Source organism: Toxotes jaculatrix, chromosome 4 (genome assembly GCF_017976425.1).
Source record: "Toxotes jaculatrix isolate fToxJac2 chromosome 4, fToxJac2.pri, whole genome shotgun sequence".
Classification (NCBI taxonomy): Eukaryota; Metazoa; Chordata; class Actinopteri; family Toxotidae; genus Toxotes; species Toxotes jaculatrix.
Window position 1 is genome coordinate 1,105,292 of NC_054397.1, and position 20,990 is coordinate 1,126,281.

Here is a 20,990-nt window from a genome sequence, read left to right on the forward strand (position 1 = left end):
ACACATTAAGGTGAAACAAACACAACCAGTGGTGGAACGTAACGACGCGCATTTTCTCATGTCGGCTGCTGCACTGTACTTTCACTCCACTACATCTGAAAACTTTAGTTACTTTTAAGATTCAGATGAATTCAGAATATAATCATCAAATAAATGACGGCGTGTTATTGTAGCTTAAGATCGGACAAAACTTTATTGAGGGAAACTCACAAGCAACAAGTGATTTGAAAGAGCCCAGCTGTACCAACTGCAGCGTTACAGTGATGGACACCTCAGTCTTTACTGTTACTTCAGTAGTTTCTTTACACCGTGGTACTTTGTGGTGCTTTTACCTAAGAAGAGGTTATGAGTTCCTCTGCCACCACAACATATGATGCATTTATAAAATGTGAGAACAGACTGAAACAGTCAGATGGTACAAATGTAGTTTTTAATGAGAACGACCAACAACCTCAGAGTGAGACATCTCAGCAGCTTCATCGAAAAACATCAATATTTTACAAGTTCTACGGAAACTCAAAGGACTCTATGTATGACTCTATGATTCCAGTTACATTTAATGCCGTGATACATGTTTGTCCAAAAAGCATTAAGAGCACTTTCACAATGACTTTTTCACATCAAGTCCAAACTGGTAGCACCAGGTATAAGAAGAATAAATAATAAAAAGACAGACTGACAGACAGCATATCTGAAGCTCGGAGTCCAGGGGACGGTGAAACGGTTTTCAGTTTTCACATGAATCTTCAACATGTAGAAAAAAACAACAGCTACTCTGAGAACATTTACCCCAACAACAAAACAATGACAAGAAAAGTGAGGGACATTTTTCATTTAGCTGACAGAGACGTTTCCACAGATCCTGAAGGACATCTGAGTGAAACTTTAGTGTTTTAAAAAGCATCAAATCAACTATAAAACCAAATGTACAGCAGCTGTTCGTCAGTTACCAAACAATTTATGGACCGTGGGTTAAAAACGATTCAAATAAACACCAAACTGTACAAACTGATGTCTGATGCTACTGTACACAACACTGAGGCCTTCAGTTTAATCTCCATCTGTCACCATCTGTACAACACTGCTGACAGTCTTTTCTTCTTGTCAACAAATCCCACGTGCAGAACCAAAGACACTGAAACGCTCCTACAAACAGGAAGTGTGTCAAAGCCCGATCAGCCTCATTCCTCTGAGCCAGAGATCACATTAAAAATATGTCACATGTGCAATGTCCAGCCCACCACAACCACAATTCTCACTTGAGCACAAAATGTGGATTAATCCACAGCTGAAAATAGTCCTCGGAAAATGAACCATTCCTCCCACAGAAAGCAGCTGTTTTAGGAAACTCATCAAACTTTAAAAAAAAAAAAGAAACTTTATATTTGTGAGATGTTTTTAAGGATTTACGTCTGCACATGGGATTAGCTGACAATAAAAAAGATAATGTCACCAAACTGATCCTTTAAACACTACGCTAACAGTTTACAGTCTTGCTTGCGTTTCCAAGAGGCTGCAGAGTTCACTACAGTCGCTAAATAAACGAGCAACATCCTGATGATTAATTGTTTCTTAGAGTCTCACCACAAAATGTTCTAAAAATGTTAAGTGGACAAACTTAACATTAAACTGTCATTCTCACAGCAGGGATGTGACGTCACTGGTTCAAGTTCCAGTACTGTTTTTGTGCTGATTAGCAAATGCTGCCATGCTACCATGTTAAACTACGATAGTGAACATGGTAAACATTACACCTGCTAAACAACAGAAGTTAGAACCAGTCATTGTGTACATTAGCATGCTGACATTAGCATTCAGCTTGAAGCACAGCTGTGCCTAAGTAAGGCTGCTAGCACGGCTGTAGACTCTTAGTCTTGTAGTCAAAAGGCAGTTTATGAAACTGACTAAATCACTGGCTTAGAAAGGTTTTACAGGTACACCTGTTTTACAGGTTTTAAAGGTTTTACAGGTACAGCTGTGTCGTCTTAGTTTGTGTGAACCCTGTGGGATGCCACATGTCTGTTGAGGATTAGTTGATGACTGGAAGGACATCATTTAATAATCTGTTTAAAGACTGAATGAGGTCAAAACAAAGATTTTGGAATCAGTTTCCCATCAGCCAGCAGGTATGCTACATATAAGACCTGTAGGAAAGACAAACTTCAACCTCTAATACATTGTTCAGCGAATTAAAAACTCAGATTAGAATTTTTGTTTTGTGTAAATGTGTCGAGCTTATGTTAACGTGTGGTGAGGATGGAAAAGCTGATCACAAGCAGTGAAGATCTCTGTCGCTTTTCTGAAGCAGAAAGTCCTGATTTTCACACAGGACCTGAACGCAGCAGCTTCAGACTGACACTGAACTTTTTCTTTCTCAAGTCTCTTCAACAGAAGTTCGTTAATGGAGGGAGGAAGATGAAGCCGTCTCTGATTGGTGGATGACCAGGCCCGAGGACTGCTGGGTGGAGCTCGGACCTGACCCCCCAGGGTTACCGCCGAGGGTCATGGGAGTGGGAGGGCGGGGGTTGAGACGGGGGGGCAGGGGGTTGGAGGGGCGAATGAGAGGTGGGGGCTGCTGCAGGGTGGGGCGGGGCTGCAGGAAGCGGGCCTGCTGTTGGAGGGGTGGGGGCTGGCGGTGCAGGGAGGGCGTGGCCGGGAGGGACGGCCGCAGGAGGGGAGGGGGCTGGTGGAGGGAAGAGGAGGAGGTGCTGGACGTCACCAGAGTCTGAGCTGCAGAAGAAGAGGAGGCAGCAGGAGATGCACCTGAGGAGGTCACCTGACCCTGCAGAGAGGAGAGGGCGGGGCCCAGAGTTACCTCAGTGCAAGTCTGTCTGAACATTTAATTCATCAATTAGAACTTAGTGTGACCTTTAACGTGGTTTAAGAGTCAGTCACGGGATGATTAAACAAACCTTATGAATAATAACCAAACACTGCTACACAAATTAATTACTAACATTTTTCTGACGCTCACAGCTCACAGACGTTTAACTACGGGGCAGTTTCCACACGACGTGGAAGATGAGCAGCAGCGAAGGCTTAGAAACATTCACACAGCACAGAATATAAATCAGATCTCTGACCTCTTCATCTTCCTCGTCGGTGCTCTTCCCTGATGGAGTGGTGGAGCTGTTCTTTCCCTCCTCTCCAGAGGTGGCGCTGTCCCCGTTGGGAGCTCGTGTTCCCTGCTCCGCCTCCCACTCCTGCAGCACCTCCTCCAGGTTGAACCGCCGCCGGTAGTTCACAAAGAAGTTCTTCACCTGGCCCACCGTCTTGTTACCGATGACGTCTGCGATGGCCTGGAAGTCTTTTCCGTATTTCCTGACACCTGGAGAGCAGATGTGTTATAGTGATGTAATCAAATCTCAAGCTACCACTAAAATGAACAGCAGAAGAACTGAAGCCATGGAGAGACAGATTTTTGGCTTGGTGTTTCTGTGGAGCAGCTGAGGGAAGTTACAGTCACAGGTTTCACTACAGCAGCTGCTCTGAGTCTGTCTGCAGTTTGCTGCCGAGCAGGTAGAGGACAGAGGCTTTTTACAGCTGTTCCTCTGAAAACATCTGCTGCTGCGGCCGAAAACGCCGCAATGAGAGCGGAGAGAGTAAACAACGAGCTGAAACTCGGTGCAAAGCTCTGTACAGCCGAGGCTGAGCTACAGATTGAACCGATAATGCTCTGTAGGCTCATCACTACCTGAGACACCTTTCTCACTGTCATTTGATGTTATTGTAAAAATATTAACAACTGACAGAGCGTTCACCTACATGAGAAGCTCTCATAACATCTGTGAAGGTCTTCGTTATGTATGTGGTTGCTGGATTTCACATCCCTGCACCTTTCAAACTTTTCACCAGGCCACCTGCTGGTTTTACAAACAGCAGTGAGACTCACCTTGAACGGCCAGCAGCTGCTCGTCTGTGGTCCAACGAGCATTCACCTTCTGGTTACACTGCAAGATTCAACATCAGAGCCTCAGTGACGGACCAGTAAAAACTCTCAGTTTGTCTGAAGAACTAAAACGTATGAGAGTCACATTTCATTTGCACACACAGGTGCTGATTTAACCTTTCTTTGACTTACAGACAATCCATTACCACGAAGGAGAAAACTTTCCTACCACTGTCCAAAATGGTTTACACTGAAGAACAGAGCTTGTGATGAACTTCGTGTGAGTTTCAGTGCGTCTGTACCTCAGGCAGCCTGAATTCTTCGATCCCAGACTCCAGCATGTGTTTCAGCCCACTGTTCATCTGTTTGGCGTTTTGGACCTGAAGGGTAAGACAGAAACACTCAGGTGACCTTCAACAAAACTTTCACTGCAGTAAAATGTAACTAGCATCCTCCTGCCTCTGAATAAACACTGTATTTATTCAGCAGCAAACCTGCTTGAAACAGTGTTGAACCCCTGCAGGTCTCACCACCAGGTGTCAGCAGAGCCCTGGCAGATCAGACAGGCATCCGACTGGACGACTCAGGACACTGGTTGGGGTCTTTTACCTGTGCTCAAACATTTTTCCCACCTGTGCTCAAACATATCGAGCTAGCCAGTCAGAACGCAGCTGATAAGTTTTCTGTTCAAGAGCCATGTTTCCTGCGGTGTCCTCTGAGAGGCTGGTGAGTCACTTTGTTTAATATACACAAACAAACACAACTGTCTTTGCACTTATGCCAACATGCTAACGTTAGCATGCTAATGATAAGCCCAGCTAATGAGATGGTTTCTCGGTTTTCTTGCATTGAGTCGTGTTCGTAACTACGTCACATTTCATCTTAGCGTTTTCTTTGTCTCCAATCTGAGTCCTTTAACCCTGAATATCAGATTGTATTTCTGTAAGCTTTTAATAGAATTAGCGAAGCAGTATGAATATTTCTGAGCTCTGTAGTGAGGAAACAGCCAAAGTCACAACTTTCCTTTGCTGATTTCCTCAGATATTCTCTGTGCTGGTGTATCGCAGGGGTTTTTAAAGTCAGACACTGTGGCAGTTCCCGATGGCCATCAGGGACAAACCAGTGACCAGACCACAGCATGCAGCTGTCCTTTTCTAGTGTTTCGTATAACCTCTGTAAAGATGAGAGTCAGTGTGGATCTGCTGTGGCAGGAAGGTTTCACCTGACTCTTCATCTCCAGCATGAATAAAATCTGTCATTTGGCTCTGGAACCTGTGAGGTGTGGACATGCTGCTGAAACAGATGCTAAAGGATCTTTTATTAATTTTTTTTTAATCCCTGAGCAGGACAAAGGTTACTGTCGCGTCTCCAACCTGTCTCTTGAGGGACACTAGCTCCATGTCCAGCTGACGAAGCAGGGTGTTGGCGGCAGAGGCGCTGCAGGACACGGCCACCACGTCTTCCTGGGTCAGGTACATGCCTTTGGGGGGGCGGCAGCGGGAGCGCTGGTGGTGTCGGTGCTGCAGGGTCTGGTGCTCCCGTCGACCCAGAGCCACCTTAGAGCCTGGTACCGTCACCTCCACCTGGTTCTGAAGGTGAGAGAATGTAGAGACAGGTGTGAGCTGAGTAATGGAGAATGATTTATTTGGATTTAATGTTTTCATAATGTTTTCACTATTTTTACTTTCCATGTACAGATAGATTGATTTAAAGCCATGCAAAAACGTATGTATGAACCCTGAATTAATCAGTTAGCTTAATGACAATGAATTCTGGCAGTTTTGTTAAATTATTTGTGATTCACATTGTTAGAAGGTAGAAATGATTCCAAACAATATCAGGATCCAGATCTGATTTAGTTCATGTTCACTCCTTATAAACTAAAAACTAAAATTTTCCAGTTGTTCAGAAAAAATATGCAGCTCTGCGTCACTCTGAGCTTTGGAAATGTTGTGCTTTTTTTCTTGATATTTTGTTCATTAAGAAGTTGAATGAAAAAATATTCATTTGTCAGTGGTGGAAAAAAAAAAAAAAACCTAAAATAAAACTAAACATCGGATGAATCCCCACTGACAGGAAGTTCTACAGAAATGATTCTGTCCATTCTGGTTTAAGAAGAATGATTCATAAATCTTAGATTTCAGAGATTTTTGACAGGAACCATGTGTAAGGAGGCCTCAGGTGACTGATCGCCATGGCAACAGCAGCTCAGGTGTGTCCACTTACCTCTTTCTTGGCTTCTTTGTTGGGGTCATAGTCGCTGTCGTTGGCTTCGATGGGATTGGCATCCTCCATCTCTTCATCACTACGGCAACAATAAGCCAAAATTCAGTTGCTACATGTCGTCACACAACCACCGCCACCGCACAGAAACCAAAGCCACACGGTGTCAAAGCCACAGGAAGTATCTGATGATCAAGTCTCGATCGTTTTTCAAGCTAAAAGGACAAAAACTCTCAGGTGTCTGCTTCTGCAGTGTGAAGACCTGTTGGCTTTCTCTGTTTTATCTCCTTATGAACATGGTGTGTTTGAGTTTGCTGCCGCCTCTGCGTGACAGTGTGTGTGTCAGGGGTCGGCGCCGATCCGTGAGCCGTACCTGTCGTCCTGGTTGCTCCTGTTGGCCAGTTTGCGAGCCTGTCGGTCCATGAGACTGGTTCTGGAGCGAGTCTTCTTCCACGAGTAGTAGTACTTCACCAGACTGGAGATGGACTTGTCCGGTAACTGAACGAAACACCGTAAAATTCAACTGTTACAACCAACAAGTTCTGAGCCACATGGAGTCTTCTGGATGAAAACACAGGTGAGTGTGAGTCACTGTGAGTGTTATTCAATGATGCTCTGGGGCTTTAAAAGGTTCAATAAGCAAACCTGATGTAGTGGAGTAGAAGTTTATGTCAGAAGTCTCTGACACTGATGTACTAACACTGTACATAAGCGACTGTCCTGGACTGACACACTAACGCTGTTGTTGTTTTGTGTAGGTGTTTACCATCTGCTGGATGCGGTGGAAGCTCTTCCCGTGGAAGCTGAAGGCCTGTTCAAACAGCACCTTGTCCTCCACCGTCCACTCGTCCGGAAACGGAGTGAAGTTCGGCAGGTCAGCCAGAGACTTCTCTATGTTGTGTTTGTGCCAGAAAAGCATGCCGAGAGCCTGGAAACACACACACACACTGTTAATCCAGATGCTCCCCTACAACACCAACAGTGTGTAACACTATCTTACGTTAGCTTAGCAATGGAATCAGCTAACATCAACCCGTCTCACCCGGTCTAACACTGCTCGTCCTGCTCCGGCCATCTGATTACGACTGACGTTAGTTTAGATTTATCACCTGAACCCACAGCCTGACCTGCTCAGTGCAGCAGCGTCACCTGACAGTAAGAAAGATCCGTTCTGCTATGCTGAAACACTAACGCAGCAATTTAGCAAAAGACGACTTTAGATGGAAACTATCACTGAAACGTGGCAGCAGGTTTTTTCTGTTTTTCGCTGTGGATTGCTGCCTGTGTGATGAACGACGGAGAGAAAAACAAGAAAAGAAAAACACTTTTAGCTCTGACAGAGAACTGGAGCCGAGAGAAAAAGAAAACTTTAACAGTCTGTTTGATGAGGACACGCTGAGTCTGCAGCACTGGGGACATGAAGGGACCCACCTGCTCCACGTTGTATCCATGCTTCTCTTTGGCTATAGCGATGTATTCATCCACTGAGGAGGGAAACACAGCGTTAGCTCAGTCTGCTCTGAGATGCTGAAAGACGACTGAAGCAGGAAATATAAACTCAGATGGTTTCACTCACGTTTGGAGTCTACGATGGTGTGATACGGGGACCAGACCAGCATCCCTCCGCTGTCTTTATCCGTGTACTTGGTGGAACCTGGACGAGGACAAACGAACAACGTCAGCTGCAGCTGGATTATAATTAAAATTAGAACGAACACCTCCACGTCTGTCTCTCACCAGTCCAGCTGCTTTGTGTATGTGAAATACTAAATCCCTGGATTTGTGAACACAAACACATTTAATGTTATTACAGTTGTTTCATGATATTACCATTTAATATCTGTTTCAGTCAAAGTAAATTACCAGTTCATTTAAATTAGTAGTGTTTATTATCAATGGTTAATCAGTGATTGTGCCTTTTTAAAAAGTTGCGTCTTGAATCACACACACACACACACACACACACACACACACACACTAGTTTATTAACTGGTTATCGTCTAACGCTTGTTAAACTGATAAGGCATCAGATTTCATCCGGTATCAGCTGACTGATCAGACACAGGACACTTCAGTGCAGAAATGTCAAACTAATCTTTAAACAGAGTCTCTGTTACTGAGTTTGTAAAAGGCTCCACTCAGTGAGAACTCTGGTCAGTTTATCTAAAAAAAAACAACTTTTTCATACATTTTACCAATTTTACGACATTTTAAAGACAAAAGTAAAATTACCCATAGCATTGATGTTATCTAAGCAACAGTCCACGTAATATATGGTAAATGTATATCAGATAAATCAATGATAGCTGATCATATTTACTGGTCTAAAAGTTGTTTTTGACAGTTTATCGTTCATGTTCTCTCCTCTCAGTGTTACACACGGTTTCTGCAGAGGAAGCATGGAAGGGAGCGCTGACAACAAACTCCATTAATCTGCATTAGATAAAAATTCATTCATGTCACAAGTTGTCAGTGAGAAGTTGAGGTAGCCTCGGCTCGTGCGCCTCCCTGCAGCTCTGCTCCTCGGTTCGTGACAGCGAAGCTCCTGATTTCCAGCAGCCTCTGAGAGAAACCCTGCGGTAAACGGTTCCCTAACAGCGCACTTTTAATCGCGGGTTTAATCCACAGACACATTCACACGAAGCTCCGAGCGCAGTTACAGTCCGCGGTGCTGTACGTGCGCCGAGGCTACCACCGTCCGTCACTCAGGCAGAAAGCAGTGTAAAACCTCACCGGGCTCGAACTCGGGAATGCTGGCCTGGTAATCCGCTCCGACCCGCATCCCGACATCTGGAAAACACGAGCAGAGGACACGGGACCCGTTTGGCTTCATGTGTTCACGTTCAAAACGCGGACATGGGGAGCGATAAGACGCTGTTCGAGGCTATACTCACCGTGCTCGTCGTCGCTGCCGCTTTCGTCAGAAAAATGTCCGTTGGAGGCGTTGGACGGACTCTTGGTGCCGTTCGAGCGACCTTTCCCCAAATACTCCGAGCCTTTGTCCATCATGCCCGGCATCTCAGCGCTCAGATTCACCGTTTTTAATCCGCTGTGTCGGAATATAAAATGTCAGCAGGAGCGGGAGCTTCTTCTGCTGCTGTTCGCTCAGCCGCCGCAGCTCCGTCCGTGTCGCTGTGCCGCTCCTCTCCTCTGTCCCGCCACGTTTTACACGGTCACTTCAGGCTATAGACCAGCACCGGTAACAACACCAGAGCCCCCTCTGGATTCTGGGTAGTTTTAATTTGTAAAATGTTTCCTGTGACGGGGAATTTTCCCGCTTTAAAGCGGTGACCGCACCGGGTCTAACCAGCTCGGCGGAAGGCTTTTTACGCACCATCGAGCGGCAGTGCGGCGACTGCTGCTGCGGAGCCTGTGACGGTAGATCCTTCCGCCGGCACAAACTCATAAAGTAAAATAAAAATAAATAGAAAACAAAAAGGAAAACTGAGATTTAACAGCAGCAAAACTTATATTAAAATAAATGAAATTAAAGCTGAGTCTAAATGATCCGGAAATCAGGAAAATTAAATCGTAAAATTCACAATTTCACAAGTTATTCATCTATTAAATATAACTTTAGTACATTAAATGTTCTAAAGCTGATTAAATGTTTCTCAGTAAATAATTGAGCCTATTATTTTAGTTTTTTTTCTCCGTGTTTGTCAGTCAGTGTTCCTGCGCTGAGTCGGTGGCACCAGCAGGGGGAGACACAGCACAACAATCTGACTCCTCACAGCAGAACCACTGCATTTCACTTTTAATTTTCTTTAATTTGAATCACTTTATTGATCCCTCCCGGGAAATGATTCTGCATTTTACCCACACCGAGTGAACGAAGCACACACACAAGCATGCACATGCACTAGAGACGCCGGGGCAGGGGGCTGCCTAGTGAGGCGGCCGGGGCGCTGGGGTGGATCGGTGCCTTGCTCAGGGGCCCCACAGCCATGGGTGCAGAGGCAGGAGAGGCGCGTCTCCTTCACCACCACCGTGTCCGGTTTTTTGCGGCTGCCCCGATTTCTGCATTTAAACGTAACCGCACTTTAACTTCACTGCACTCAACCTTTGGTCTCTCTAACCAGTTTCATGCCTTTAAATTTACAGTGTACTCAGAGATGAATTATTCTGTATGGAGTGACTGTTATTATTTGATTGAATGTCAGAGAATTCAGTTCAAGATGCAAAATGACCTGAAACAGACAAACATCACCTGCAAAGAGACAAAAAAAAAGCCTCCGTCCATGATCTCAGTTCAGTTCAGATCATCTTTACTGGCACAGCTCTTAAAATACACACTACTGAAGCAGTGCAGCCATTTTCATTCTGTTGTATTTACTGTAAATATACATAAAGTTATACAATTTTTAGTAGTATATAACACAAGTATGGGTAACACAGGGAAACCTTGGATCAGATTTTAAATGAATCACAGTGTTAGAAACAGAACATTCGATGCATAAAGGACCAGTTTACCCAAAACATCTTTAAAAGGACTTTATTAATTTGCAGGTAGATTTCTGTGTCACCGCGGTGGCGCCTGCTGCCTCAGCACAGTGGAGATGGATAACGTGGTCCAACATGTGGGGACTGGGTGCAGGCGGAGATGCCAGTTGGAGTCTATCCGGTGAGCTAACTCAATAAAGCTCTCTCTTCGTTAGCTTGGTCGCTAAAGGGACAATAAGTTCCAGGTGTTTGTTGAAGACTTGTATTTGTAGCGTTAACTTCTGTCTCTAACCGCCCGTTAGCCAGTTTTAGCTAAGCTAAGATCACTTTCTCATTGATCTTAGCTTAGCTTAACCCATGTCTTCGTTCACTCCTTCACCCTCCCTCACTCCTTCACCCTCCCTGAACCATGGACACTAAACAGTTCACTCAGCAGTGAGTGATGGGTACTACAGGGTGGATTAAAGTACACTGTCAGAAATCAGACACGGAGCTGGACACTGTCCGAAGTCTCACCTTACTGCTCAGTAGTTTAATGTCCTTCATACAGAGACGAGGGAGAGAGGGAACAAGGGAGCGAGGGAACAAGGGAGCAAGGGAACGAGGGAACAAGGGAGGGATTTCAGAAAATTTGTCACAAAAACAAGGTAGGTAACAAAGTAATTAAAGGATAAATCATCTAATATCATAAATCAAATATAAAATAAACAGGAATGACAGAGAAGCTTCAAATTTATCTCACAGACATTAGAACATCATGTTCTCATCAAGACAGCAAACAAGCTAATTTTCCCAAAATGCTGAGATTTCCCCTTCACTGAAAAAGCCCCAGGTGTTCGGCCTGTTCTGCCTCCTGAGCTCAGGTGTGCAGCTCCTCACCTGCAGACAGAGGGAGATACGCGAAGGTCATTTGTAGAAATTTGGGATGAACTGAGCCTTTAACGACAGTGACCTGGTGATGTAATGATGTACGGTGTGTACCAGCTACCCCCCCCCCCCCCCCCCACCCATCACCCCCACCGTCTGTAGGTGTCTCTTTACCGCCCTCGCTCTCTCCCAGTCTCCTCTAAGCTCTCTCTCCCACAGTCAGACTCACTGCCATCTCCGGGCTCGTGCTGCAGCCATCTGCCAATAACGAGCCTGCTGAGAGAGAGAGAGGGGGAGAGAGAGAGAGAGAGAGAGAGAGAGAGCACGAGCGCACGAGCTCACGAGCGCCTACAATACAGCGCGCGAGGCTCGTGCAGCATCAGATATGTGAGCGGCGGGAAGCAGCTCTGCCTCGCGCTGCAGGTGGACGGCAGGATGGCGGGAGGACGGCGGGGTCTCGTGGCCCCTCAGAACACATTCCTGGAGAACATCGTCCGCCGGTCCAACGGTAGGATCCGGTCCGGTCCGGTTCTGTCCGGTTTATACACCTGAATCTGAGGGACGGTCTGTTCGTGGCGTGCAGCGCGTCGTGGTTCGGTTCGGTTCGGTTGTTCGACCGTCAGGTAGCTCCGCGATGATTGGCTCCAGCATTTGTCGGGCTCATTACCTGGGTGCCTCTCTGTGGAGTGGTCCCCGGTTTACAGGGTCGTTTATCTGTATTAACTGGGCACCAGTAAAATACTGACTGGTTCTTAATGGTCCTACAGGGGGAGGGAAACAACAGGGCGTTTTAGAGGCGAGGATAAATAAACTGAACACAAAGTATTTGGGCCCCAGACCCTGAGGCACAGCCAGAGTAATGTCCTCAGGGGCCGCAGGGCAAAAATGTTGTCCTCCAATGTCTGTGGCCAGGGACCAGTCAGTACTCTACAGAAATAATTACTGAATTAGTCAATTAACTGACAGAAAATTAGTCAGTGATAATGGTTACAGTAATGTATTAAAGCTAAAGTGAAAATAATTTACTGGTCGCACTTCTGTGTGAATATTTTTTGGTTATATTTGAGAATAAACTAAAACATTTTGGATTTTTTTTTTACCGTTGGTCAGATAAAAAACAAGGTGAGAAGCTGTTTGGGCTTCAGGGAATGATTCTGAGCACGGTGCACTATTTACTGATATTTCAGAGATTGATCAGTCAATCGAATGTTAAAGAAAACGCCAGGCAAGTGTCACAATCGGTTTCTAGCAAGTGGTCAAATTTCAGAAGCAGAGGAAACCTGGGGCTTCTGGGTCCTTCAGGGTCTGGGGCTATTGCCCACTTTGCCCCTTTGGTTAAATTAGTTTACCCATCTTACCTGCACTGGATTCAGCTTTATGTAGCTAAGCAATGTTCAGTTTCTTTCTCCTTTAAAAACTACCAGTAACTATATGTATTTTCATATTTACCTTCATTTTCTTCCTCCTTATTACAGGCCCCGTCTTCACTCCACAAAAAGAGGAACATAAATGTGTAATAACAGACTTCACCACAGCTTTACAGCTGTATGAAAGCGCACATAGGGTCGTATTCTTCAGAAATTCTGTTTTTGTGTTTTTAAAGAGCGAGCGTTAGACAGTATGAAAAGTCTGAAGGTGAAACTTTAAATTACCAACAGAAACATTACTGTGATATTTCTCCATCAGATAGTTTTGGTTTTATTTGTCCAGGTCCACATGAAGATTAATAGAATTCAGGTTTGTGCAGTTTTTCCTATTCAGGCTGACGAAGGTCAGATAAAATTAGCTGTAAATTCATAGTAAGATTTATCTCTTTGAAAACAATGAGGAGAGTCACACACAGCTCAGAGTCTGTACACTGTAAAAAGTGACGTCCTGACATCAGCAGCAGAGTCAGCTGACAGGCTGACCCTCAGGACGCAGCAGCTTCAGCTCAGCTCTGTTCTCACTGCTTCCACGGTTTCTGCTCCTTTAACCACTTTTCTTTTCACCTTTTCAGTTTGGACATTATCACATAGACACACAGGTACAGACCAGTGTTTCCACATGCTGTCGTGTTCATGTGTCCCTCCCCATCCTGTGTTATGTACACACACACACACACACACACACACACACCAGGTCTAATCAGCGCTCTGGTTAAATGCTGTACCTGTGTGTATGATCCTTGCTGTTGTGTGAAACCTTGTGTCTCTCTCACTTTTCAGCCTCTTATTGTGGATTATTTTCATGCCGTCTTTGAGGAGTTCATGAAGCTGGACGCTCATTTTTCTGTCCTTATCCTTTAAACTCTAACACCTGCCCAGAGTTTCTCCACCTTCTCTGGTTTGTGAGGTTTTAGAATCTGTCAGATTTTATGTGATGAAAATTTACATTCAGGCCACTAAACCAGATCTGGGTGAACTGATGCTCGACCTTCAGAAGAGTTACCAGTTTGTTCTAATATAATGCATTATATATTATATTACTAACTAACTACTAACTATATTACTATATTATACTATTACTACTGTATTATTTTCATACATGACACAGACAGAATATTGTGAGATCACAAACTTCTGCCTCAAAATGACCATAAAGCTGAATGAACTCCTCTCTGACACAAACACTGTGAACTGCAGTTTATCAGAGTCAGGAAAACTTTATTAATCCCTGCAGGGAAATTCTTTTGTTACGGACAAGCTCCCAACTGAAAATGAAGAAAACTGCACAAAGTGTGTACACAAGAGAAAAACTGTTTCTAAAATAAAGTGAAAAAATAAAAAATCTAAATCAAAAGTAAAATGAAAATAAAAATAGAAATTGAATAAAAGTAAAAAATATTGCAATACCCCCTTAGAATATACATATACTCCAATATCAAAAAACACTGAAATAAAAAGTCTGTTAATGTCAAACCCATGTAATTCAGGTATCTGCGGGTCTTAAACAGCACTGCTGCACTGTGCCTAAACAAAGGTCTTAGAATGAATTTCCTCTGCTGTTTTGCTGCTGCAGGCAGTGATGTTAGTTATAAAAGGAGATGTCACACGCCTCCAAACTGAAAGTGTGATTGTTGTGACAATGGACTGAGCTTCAGTATTAAAACGTGAAACCTGCAGAAACTCTGTTTCATGTGTGGTTTTAGTTAAAATACATCAAACAAATAAAAATGTTATCGCTCTTAGAAGTTTCCCTTAAACCAGTCTGCAAATCAAAGAACAGAAAACAAACCTCCTGCATGTCTGTCGGACACAGGGCCCCAGCAGAACAACGCAGGGTTGTTTACCTGTACCTGAAACAACACACCCCCTCTGAGGCGGACGTGTTTGTACAGTATGTGTGTGTATCCTGTAGACACACACACACACACTCAGCCCAGCTGATCACCTTTGTAAATCAAAATGTAGAAGCATATTTTCCGTGTTAAACTCGTGCCGTGGTGAAAATGACCGGCAGTGTCATAGGTGCTGGATGGTGCTGGATGAGTTCAGGCTCCTGTTTAATTCACTGTGATGATAAACTGCAGTCCAACAATTAATTAACTCGACATTCTGCTGCTGAGCCCAATTCACCCCAATTAATTAAATCACAAAGGATGAAATCAGGCCTTAAATTGTGAAGAGCCGCCAGCGGCTGCACCGTTCACCACACTGCACAGAAAGAAAAACGTTAAACGTGTCCTGATGGTGGCGCTAGAGGGAAGGTCATGGGCTCACAGAAGTTGTTAAGAATCATTTGTAATACTGATTAAAATAAGCCACTCTTTAAAATCTGAAACCAACTTAATTTTATTTGGCTTTTTCAAACGTCACCATGCATCTGTTTATCTGTTGTGACTGTGTCGTTCTCCATCCTGAGCTCTGACTTCACTTCCTGTCATGTGTTTTGCATCGGAGCGGTCGTGCAGTGAAAGTCCTCGGAGGTTTTTTCATGTTAAAGCCTGCAGGCTGCACTGCACACATCATCATCATCATCCTCCTCCTCCCTGCTCAGCCTTTACTTTGAAAAATGAACGTAGCAGCGTGAAATATTCAGGAAGTCACACCTGAGAGTGGGAGTGTCAGCTGTTTGATGTTACAGTAAAAACTGAGACCACTTCAGGAACACCTGTGCTGCGTCATGAAATGAATAATGTTTACAAGCTGTTGAACGGGAGGCAAAGATGCTGCATGAGGAGAATGTGAGCGACTCGTGCTCCTCTTCCTTCTCCTCTTCCTCCTCCTCCTCCTCTTCCTCGTCCTCCTCCTCCTCCTCCTCTTCCTCCTCCTCCTCCTCCTCCTCGTCCTCCTCCTCCTCCTCCTCCTCTTCCTCCTCCTCCTCCTCCTCCTCCTCCTCCTCTTCCTCCTCCTCCTCCTCTTCCTCGTCCTCCTCCTCCTCCTCCTCCTCCTCCTCCTCCTCAGATCTGAACAGAGACGTGACGCTTTCAGTCAGAAGCAAAAACAGTTTGAGATCCAGCTGTTACGAATGTGTTATAAACACTTACACACAGAGTCAGACAAAGCTTCCTGTGCTGCTGTAAGCTGGTGTGTTTGTGTCTGTGGGCTGTGATCGGCCTTTAGCTGTTTGTTCTGTTGTGTCCAGACTGAATATTAATAACAAACTCAGTATGTGCCCAAAATATGAAATGCTCTTACCCTGGTGCCAGTCTGAGTGCTGGTTCACACAGTGACATGGAACAAACACAGGCTCAGCGGAAACTCAGCGGCAGCCTAAAGACAATCCGCTGTGATTGGTCCGTTTACCTGTAGCTCAGATGCACCTGAAGCAGCAGCGTGTTTGACTTAGTGTTAGCTGATGAGTTAATTATCATGGTTCTTACTCTGTGAGTGGTAGAGCTGCAACAGCTGGGCCATTAGTTGATCTGTCTTTCATCAGAAAAATTAATTGGCAATAGTTTTACAATAATTGATGAGTAATTTCAGTAATGTTTAAGCATAAATGCCAAAAAAAAAAATCACTGCTTTCAAACAAACATGTTTGTATGATCTGCGTTGGGTTCAGGATGGTTCATGGGCTCTGGGTTTTCTGACTTTTTATATTTATATTTATTTTGAACCAGCTGATTAACTGTGAAAATAATTGGTAGACTGACTGATAGTAAAAATGTTAGTTGCATCCCTCTGCTGTATAAAACACGGTTCATGTTTCTGCCGTGTAATCCACTGCAGATCGTTCTAACCTCCCGGTCTCTCTGCGCAGATACCAACTTCGTGCTGGGGAACGCGCAGATCGTGGACTGGCCGATCGTCTACAGCAATGATGGTTTCTGCAAGCTGTCTGGTTACCATCGAGCCGAGGTCATGCAGAAGAGCAGCACCTGCAGGTACAACAACCGACCCACACACGCTGATGCTGAGTCAGTGAGAGCCACTGATTGTCCTGAGGGTCTGTGTACTGAGCACCCTGTTTTCTCCGGCAGCTTCATGTACGGAGAGCTGACAGACAAGGAGATGAGCGAGAAGGTTCGACAGACCTTTGAGAACTACGAGATGAACTCTTTTGAGATTCTGATGTACAAGAAAAACCGTAAGTACTTCTGTTTTTGACGGTGCCGCATATGTCACGCACTTGCGAGGTGTTTCGTCTGACCTGAATCCCCCAAATCCTAGAAGCTCGAGAATCTCAAGACCTGGAGACCCAGTTTATGTCCTAAACTGGGACACGCCATGCTGACAGCTGGCGGCCTTTCAGCCCTTTGAGCTTGTCAAATTTAGCGACAGAGGCAGTCAGTGGAGAGAACTGTCTGACTTAATGAATCAGCAGATCCACTCATTTAGTGCAGCTTTTCCTTATTTTTCCTCTGTTTTCATAACAGAATCTTTAACTAATCCATCATGCTTGGTTTGGTTTCTTCTCTGCTCTGGATTATGTGGAAGAAAATTATATAAATGATTTAATTAGAACAGAATTCATCTCACCTGGATGACGACTTCATTCTGTCTGTTATTTGAAACCATGGACTCAGTTTAAATAATCAGAGTAAAACTCAAGGTTCCGTTTTTGTCATTGGAGTAAAGTGAACTGTCAGACTCACTTCCTGTGTGTGTGTGTGTGTGTGTGTGTGTGTGTGTGTGTGTGTGTGTGTGTGTGTGTGTGTGTGTGTGTGTGTGTGTGTGTGTGTGTGCGCTGCAGGGATGCCGGTTTGGTTTTTTGTGAAGATCGCTCCGATCAGGAACGAGCAGGACAAAGTCGTCCTGTTTCTCTGCACCTTCAGCGACATCACCGCCTTCAAGCAACCAATCGAGGACGACTCTTCTAAAGGTGGGTGGCGGACGGATGAATTATGAAACACGCAGCTCTGAAACGCAGGGTAGAGCAGTCAGGTCACAGTCAGTGACGCTGGCACAGAGTCATTGACTGTATTGAACATATTCTTTTCTGAGATGAACTTTTCAACATTTGGCTCCAGGACAGACGAGAAGTCGTCTTCTTATTATGGACATGATGATAAGAGCAGTACAGCAGAGTCATGTGTTTGCATCTGATGGTTCACAAAGGGTTTGACCTGAAAATCACCAAAACGCTGAAGGTGAAAAACATCATCATCTGTTTTGGATGATGCAGAGCATCTTAGTCACTGGAGGCAGACGCAGCGTGTCCTGTTTGCTGCTCTGTCACTTTGATGTGAAACAGTTTTTCACTCATGTCTCATTGGGGTCTCTGTTGTTCGGTGTTATTGGCAGGTTGGGGTAAATTCGCCCGTCTGACTCGTGCGTTAACCAGCAGTCGAGGAGTTCTTCAGCAGCTCGCTCCGGCTGTCCATAAAGGAGAGAATGTCCACAAACACTCCCGGCTGGCAGAGGTAAGGTCACTTCACCTCCTGCGACAGCGAGGACGTGATGGAAACTGACGTCCTTCCTGGTTATGTTCAGACCTTCTCCTGCTGAAAATGGGTTGTACCTTTACATAAGACCTGTCAAAAGCCGGACGTGAGATTATCTGTACTGTCCTTCAACGCTCCATCTTATGAGCTCTAAACCATGAGTTTTAAACCATGAGGTTTAAGTCCAGTTCCTGCCGGTGGGTGTAATCAGAGAGCTATGGGGAGGGTTTAGACAGTGAGCGTCACAGGTTTCAGTGATGCCTTGCTCTGCAGCGTTATGGTGCATTTCATTTCTTTCTGTGCCGACAGAAAAAACTTTGTAGTGGCTGAGTGTCTCTCTCCCGTCATGTAGAGTTTGTAGCCGACTCATCCAGATCATAGGACTGGCACGACTGGTAGAAGAACTTTGTTTCTGTGATGTGATTGGTTTGTAGTAAACTGTCAAGCAATATAAGTTTCTATTTTTTTAGTGGAGACATCGTGATCAGATTAGAGTTGTTTAAATTAAACTCAGCCCTGATTCCAGTTTTAGTTTTTGGATTCGAAGCTGCATCTCTACCTTTAATGATCCTTTCATCCCGCTGCTCTGCCGTCACAGTGACACTTCATCTGTGTGAAGTCTCTGTGCTGCACATGCTCACGTGTTAAACTGCTGTTAGAAGCGTGGTTTTGTGCAAACATGGCTTATTTAAATGATCTTTCTCCTGCAGAAGTCTTTAATCCCACACTCTGACTGTGTAGGTTTACGTGGCTAAGAAATCAGATTAATGCAGAAAAGCAGCTGTAACTCTGTTGCTTCACTTCGGAGTGAGTAGAGTACATTTTGTGATTTTGAAATAAAGTCTTCTCTCCTTTCAAAGACCTTTGGACTGATACAGATAGAGCCTTACTAAATCCCAGACATCCTGAGTGAAACTCCGTGCAGGTGGCCTCACCTGTGTCCTGTGATATCTTAGTGCCATCTGAAAAGCTTTCCATTCATCTTAAGACTTTATAACAGATGTTCCGCTGCAGCTGCCAGGAGCTGAGCACAGGCCTGTCCCTGATGTATTATAAATGACTGCACTTTCTCCTCAGACAACTGGAGAGATCAACTGACCAGTAAAAGTGATGGTGTTTAATACAGTATGACACAGGACAGAACTGTACAGACAGCCTGAGCTGAGCGATGATCTTTCTTCCATGGGATGTGAAGTACTTTTGATTGTTCTCCTTCAGATTGATCTGAAACACAGCCAACAGCGTCCACAGCTTAAAGTGCCTCTGACAGCCTCTGTCTTCCTGTTATTTGGCAGAGCAGAGCGTTCAGATGGGCTGATGGATGGAAGCAGTTCCTGTTGTTTACTGAAACCTGCTTTCAGAGCGAGCCAGCCACCCTGTTATTAAAAATGAATACTGGCCCTGTTTCTTCCTGAGCTCTCCTCAGTCACCCGCGGGTCAGCAGAGCTCCTGTGGGTCCTTAAAAGCTCTGGAACATTTCACCCTTTCATTGATTTGAGGTTCAGAAACATCTTAACATCTGGAAAAAAAAATATGAGAGAAATTAATAAATACCTGCAGCCATGACAGTCCTGGAAATGTGATTTTTTCTTTTATTTTGCCAAATGACGTCCAGATGAACACCTCTGTTAACTGCTGCGACCCATCAGCCAGTGTGTTTGTTGTCCTGTTAGGGACACTGAGCTGTGTCCTGTCCTCCTGTCTCCTGTGTTGATGTGGACGACACATCAACACAGGAGACACACCCTCGCACTAATGAATCTGAGGGAAAACGCTCTGATAAAGACTGTAATAAATGTAATAAAGATATTAGACAGTAATTTATATTGAATGGATCTGTAAATGCAGACTCTGATTTGTTAGAATTTATGTTTTTGAAAGTCAGAAACATTTGAACATTATTGCATTCGAATCACTTTGTCAAATCTCAGTAAAGGTAAAATGCTTATGAAACACTGTGTTTCTAACCTTAGAGAGTTTCATCATATTAATAAAGTCCAGCTGATCACCGTCTCACAGTTCCAGCAGATGAGTTAGCGAGGCTAACCTTTATGGAGTGGTCTGTCAAGAGCTTCACGGTTTTTGGTTCAGTTGCTCTTCACTCCTTGTTCTGTTCTGTTCTGCTTTAAACAATCCAGTTCAGTGAGCAGCTCCACCATCACACTGAGCTGTGCTGAGATGGTGGCCCCTCACTTTGTGTAGCTGTGATTCACTTTTTAACCACAAAAAAAAGAAAAGAAAGAAAACTTGTCTGTTCCCAGCCTCAGAGCTAGCAGCTAGCAGGCTAACAAGCTAACAAGCTAATGTTTTCTCCCTTTATTTCTCTTCTCTGCTTGTGTTGGTTTTATGTTGCTTTGTGTAAAATACGTTTCTATAGTTTATGAATGGACCACATAATAAAAATAAGATTTGTTAACTGTACTTTATCAGTGTTGCCCAAACATCAGCACGTTGCTGCCGACAGGCTTCACGTCGCTGATAAGTTCTTCAGCTGTAATTAGCTGTGACTAATCTCCATTAACTGCAGCGAGATAATTAGTGTTGGGACTAATGAATTAGTTCAGTGTTGGGGCAGTTCACTGGGGGGATGCTATTTGTACTCTACACCATGGTCATATTAAAAAAAATTAATTTACAGTACATTATACAAAGAAAACAAGTTTATTTACTGAATTCACACACAGGGCAGTTTGATGTTCCTGACAGTTTCTAAAGGGGAATGACAGAACTTTAAGAAAAGAAACAGTTCAGTTTCAATTA

At 44.4% G+C, this 20,990-nt stretch overlaps 2 protein-coding genes and 1 long non-coding RNA gene across 4 annotated transcripts in view; 2 read left to right on the forward strand and 1 right to left on the reverse strand.

The window, feature by feature from the left end:
* Positions 1-411: 411 nt before the first annotated feature.
* Positions 412-9,215, reverse strand: rcor3 (REST corepressor 3). Its single transcript, XM_041035407.1, has 12 exons — positions 9,007-9,215; positions 8,846-8,902; positions 7,689-7,766; positions 7,544-7,596; positions 6,879-7,040; positions 6,486-6,610; positions 6,116-6,194; positions 5,263-5,478; positions 4,192-4,269; positions 3,893-3,950; positions 3,084-3,328; positions 412-2,782 (listed from the first exon to the last, which is right to left on the reverse strand). Exons 1-12 carry the CDS (start codon positions 9,128-9,130, stop codon positions 2,399-2,401), a joined length of 1,659 nt encoding a protein of 552 aa, XP_040891341.1. The 5' UTR covers positions 9,131-9,215; the 3' UTR covers positions 412-2,398.
* Positions 3,893-7,007, forward strand: LOC121180236. 2 transcript variants are annotated; one of them, XR_005893936.1, is made up of 5 exons: positions 3,893-4,276; positions 4,413-4,615; positions 4,931-5,484; positions 6,147-6,689; positions 6,871-7,007. It is a non-coding gene; the product is annotated as an uncharacterized LOC121180236 (long non-coding RNA). The 2 variants fall into 2 exon arrangements; XR_005893937.1 differs by having other exon boundaries at positions 5,236-5,484.
* A 2,608-nt stretch (positions 9,216-11,823) lies between the features above and the next one.
* The window catches only part of kcnh1b (potassium voltage-gated channel, subfamily H (eag-related), member 1b), a 31,858-nt gene continuing 22,691 nt past the window's right edge, over positions 11,824-20,990 (forward strand). Inside the window, exons 1-5 of the mRNA XM_041036569.1 lie at positions 11,824-11,930; positions 16,607-16,730; positions 16,827-16,933; positions 17,540-17,668; positions 18,091-18,209. Of these exons, the coding sequence (XP_040892503.1) occupies positions 11,858-11,930; positions 16,607-16,730; positions 16,827-16,933; positions 17,540-17,668; positions 18,091-18,209 (552 nt within the window). The 5' untranslated portion in view covers positions 11,824-11,857. The remainder of the gene's footprint in view (positions 11,931-16,606; positions 16,731-16,826; positions 16,934-17,539; positions 17,669-18,090; positions 18,210-20,990) is intronic.

Coding starts and splice junctions, on each gene's coding strand:
- rcor3 (XM_041035407.1), bottom strand. CDS start 9,130: ATGCCGGGCATGATGGACAAAGGCTCGGAGTATTTGGGGAAAGGTCGC. Junction 7,597..7,688: donor CACCATCGTAGACTCCAAAC/GTGAGTGAAACC, acceptor TTCCCTCCTCAG/TGGATGAATACATCGCTATA. Junction 3,329..3,892: donor GCAGCTGCTGGCCGTTCAAG/GTGAGTCTCACT, acceptor TCTGCTCTCCAG/GTGTCAGGAAATACGGAAAA.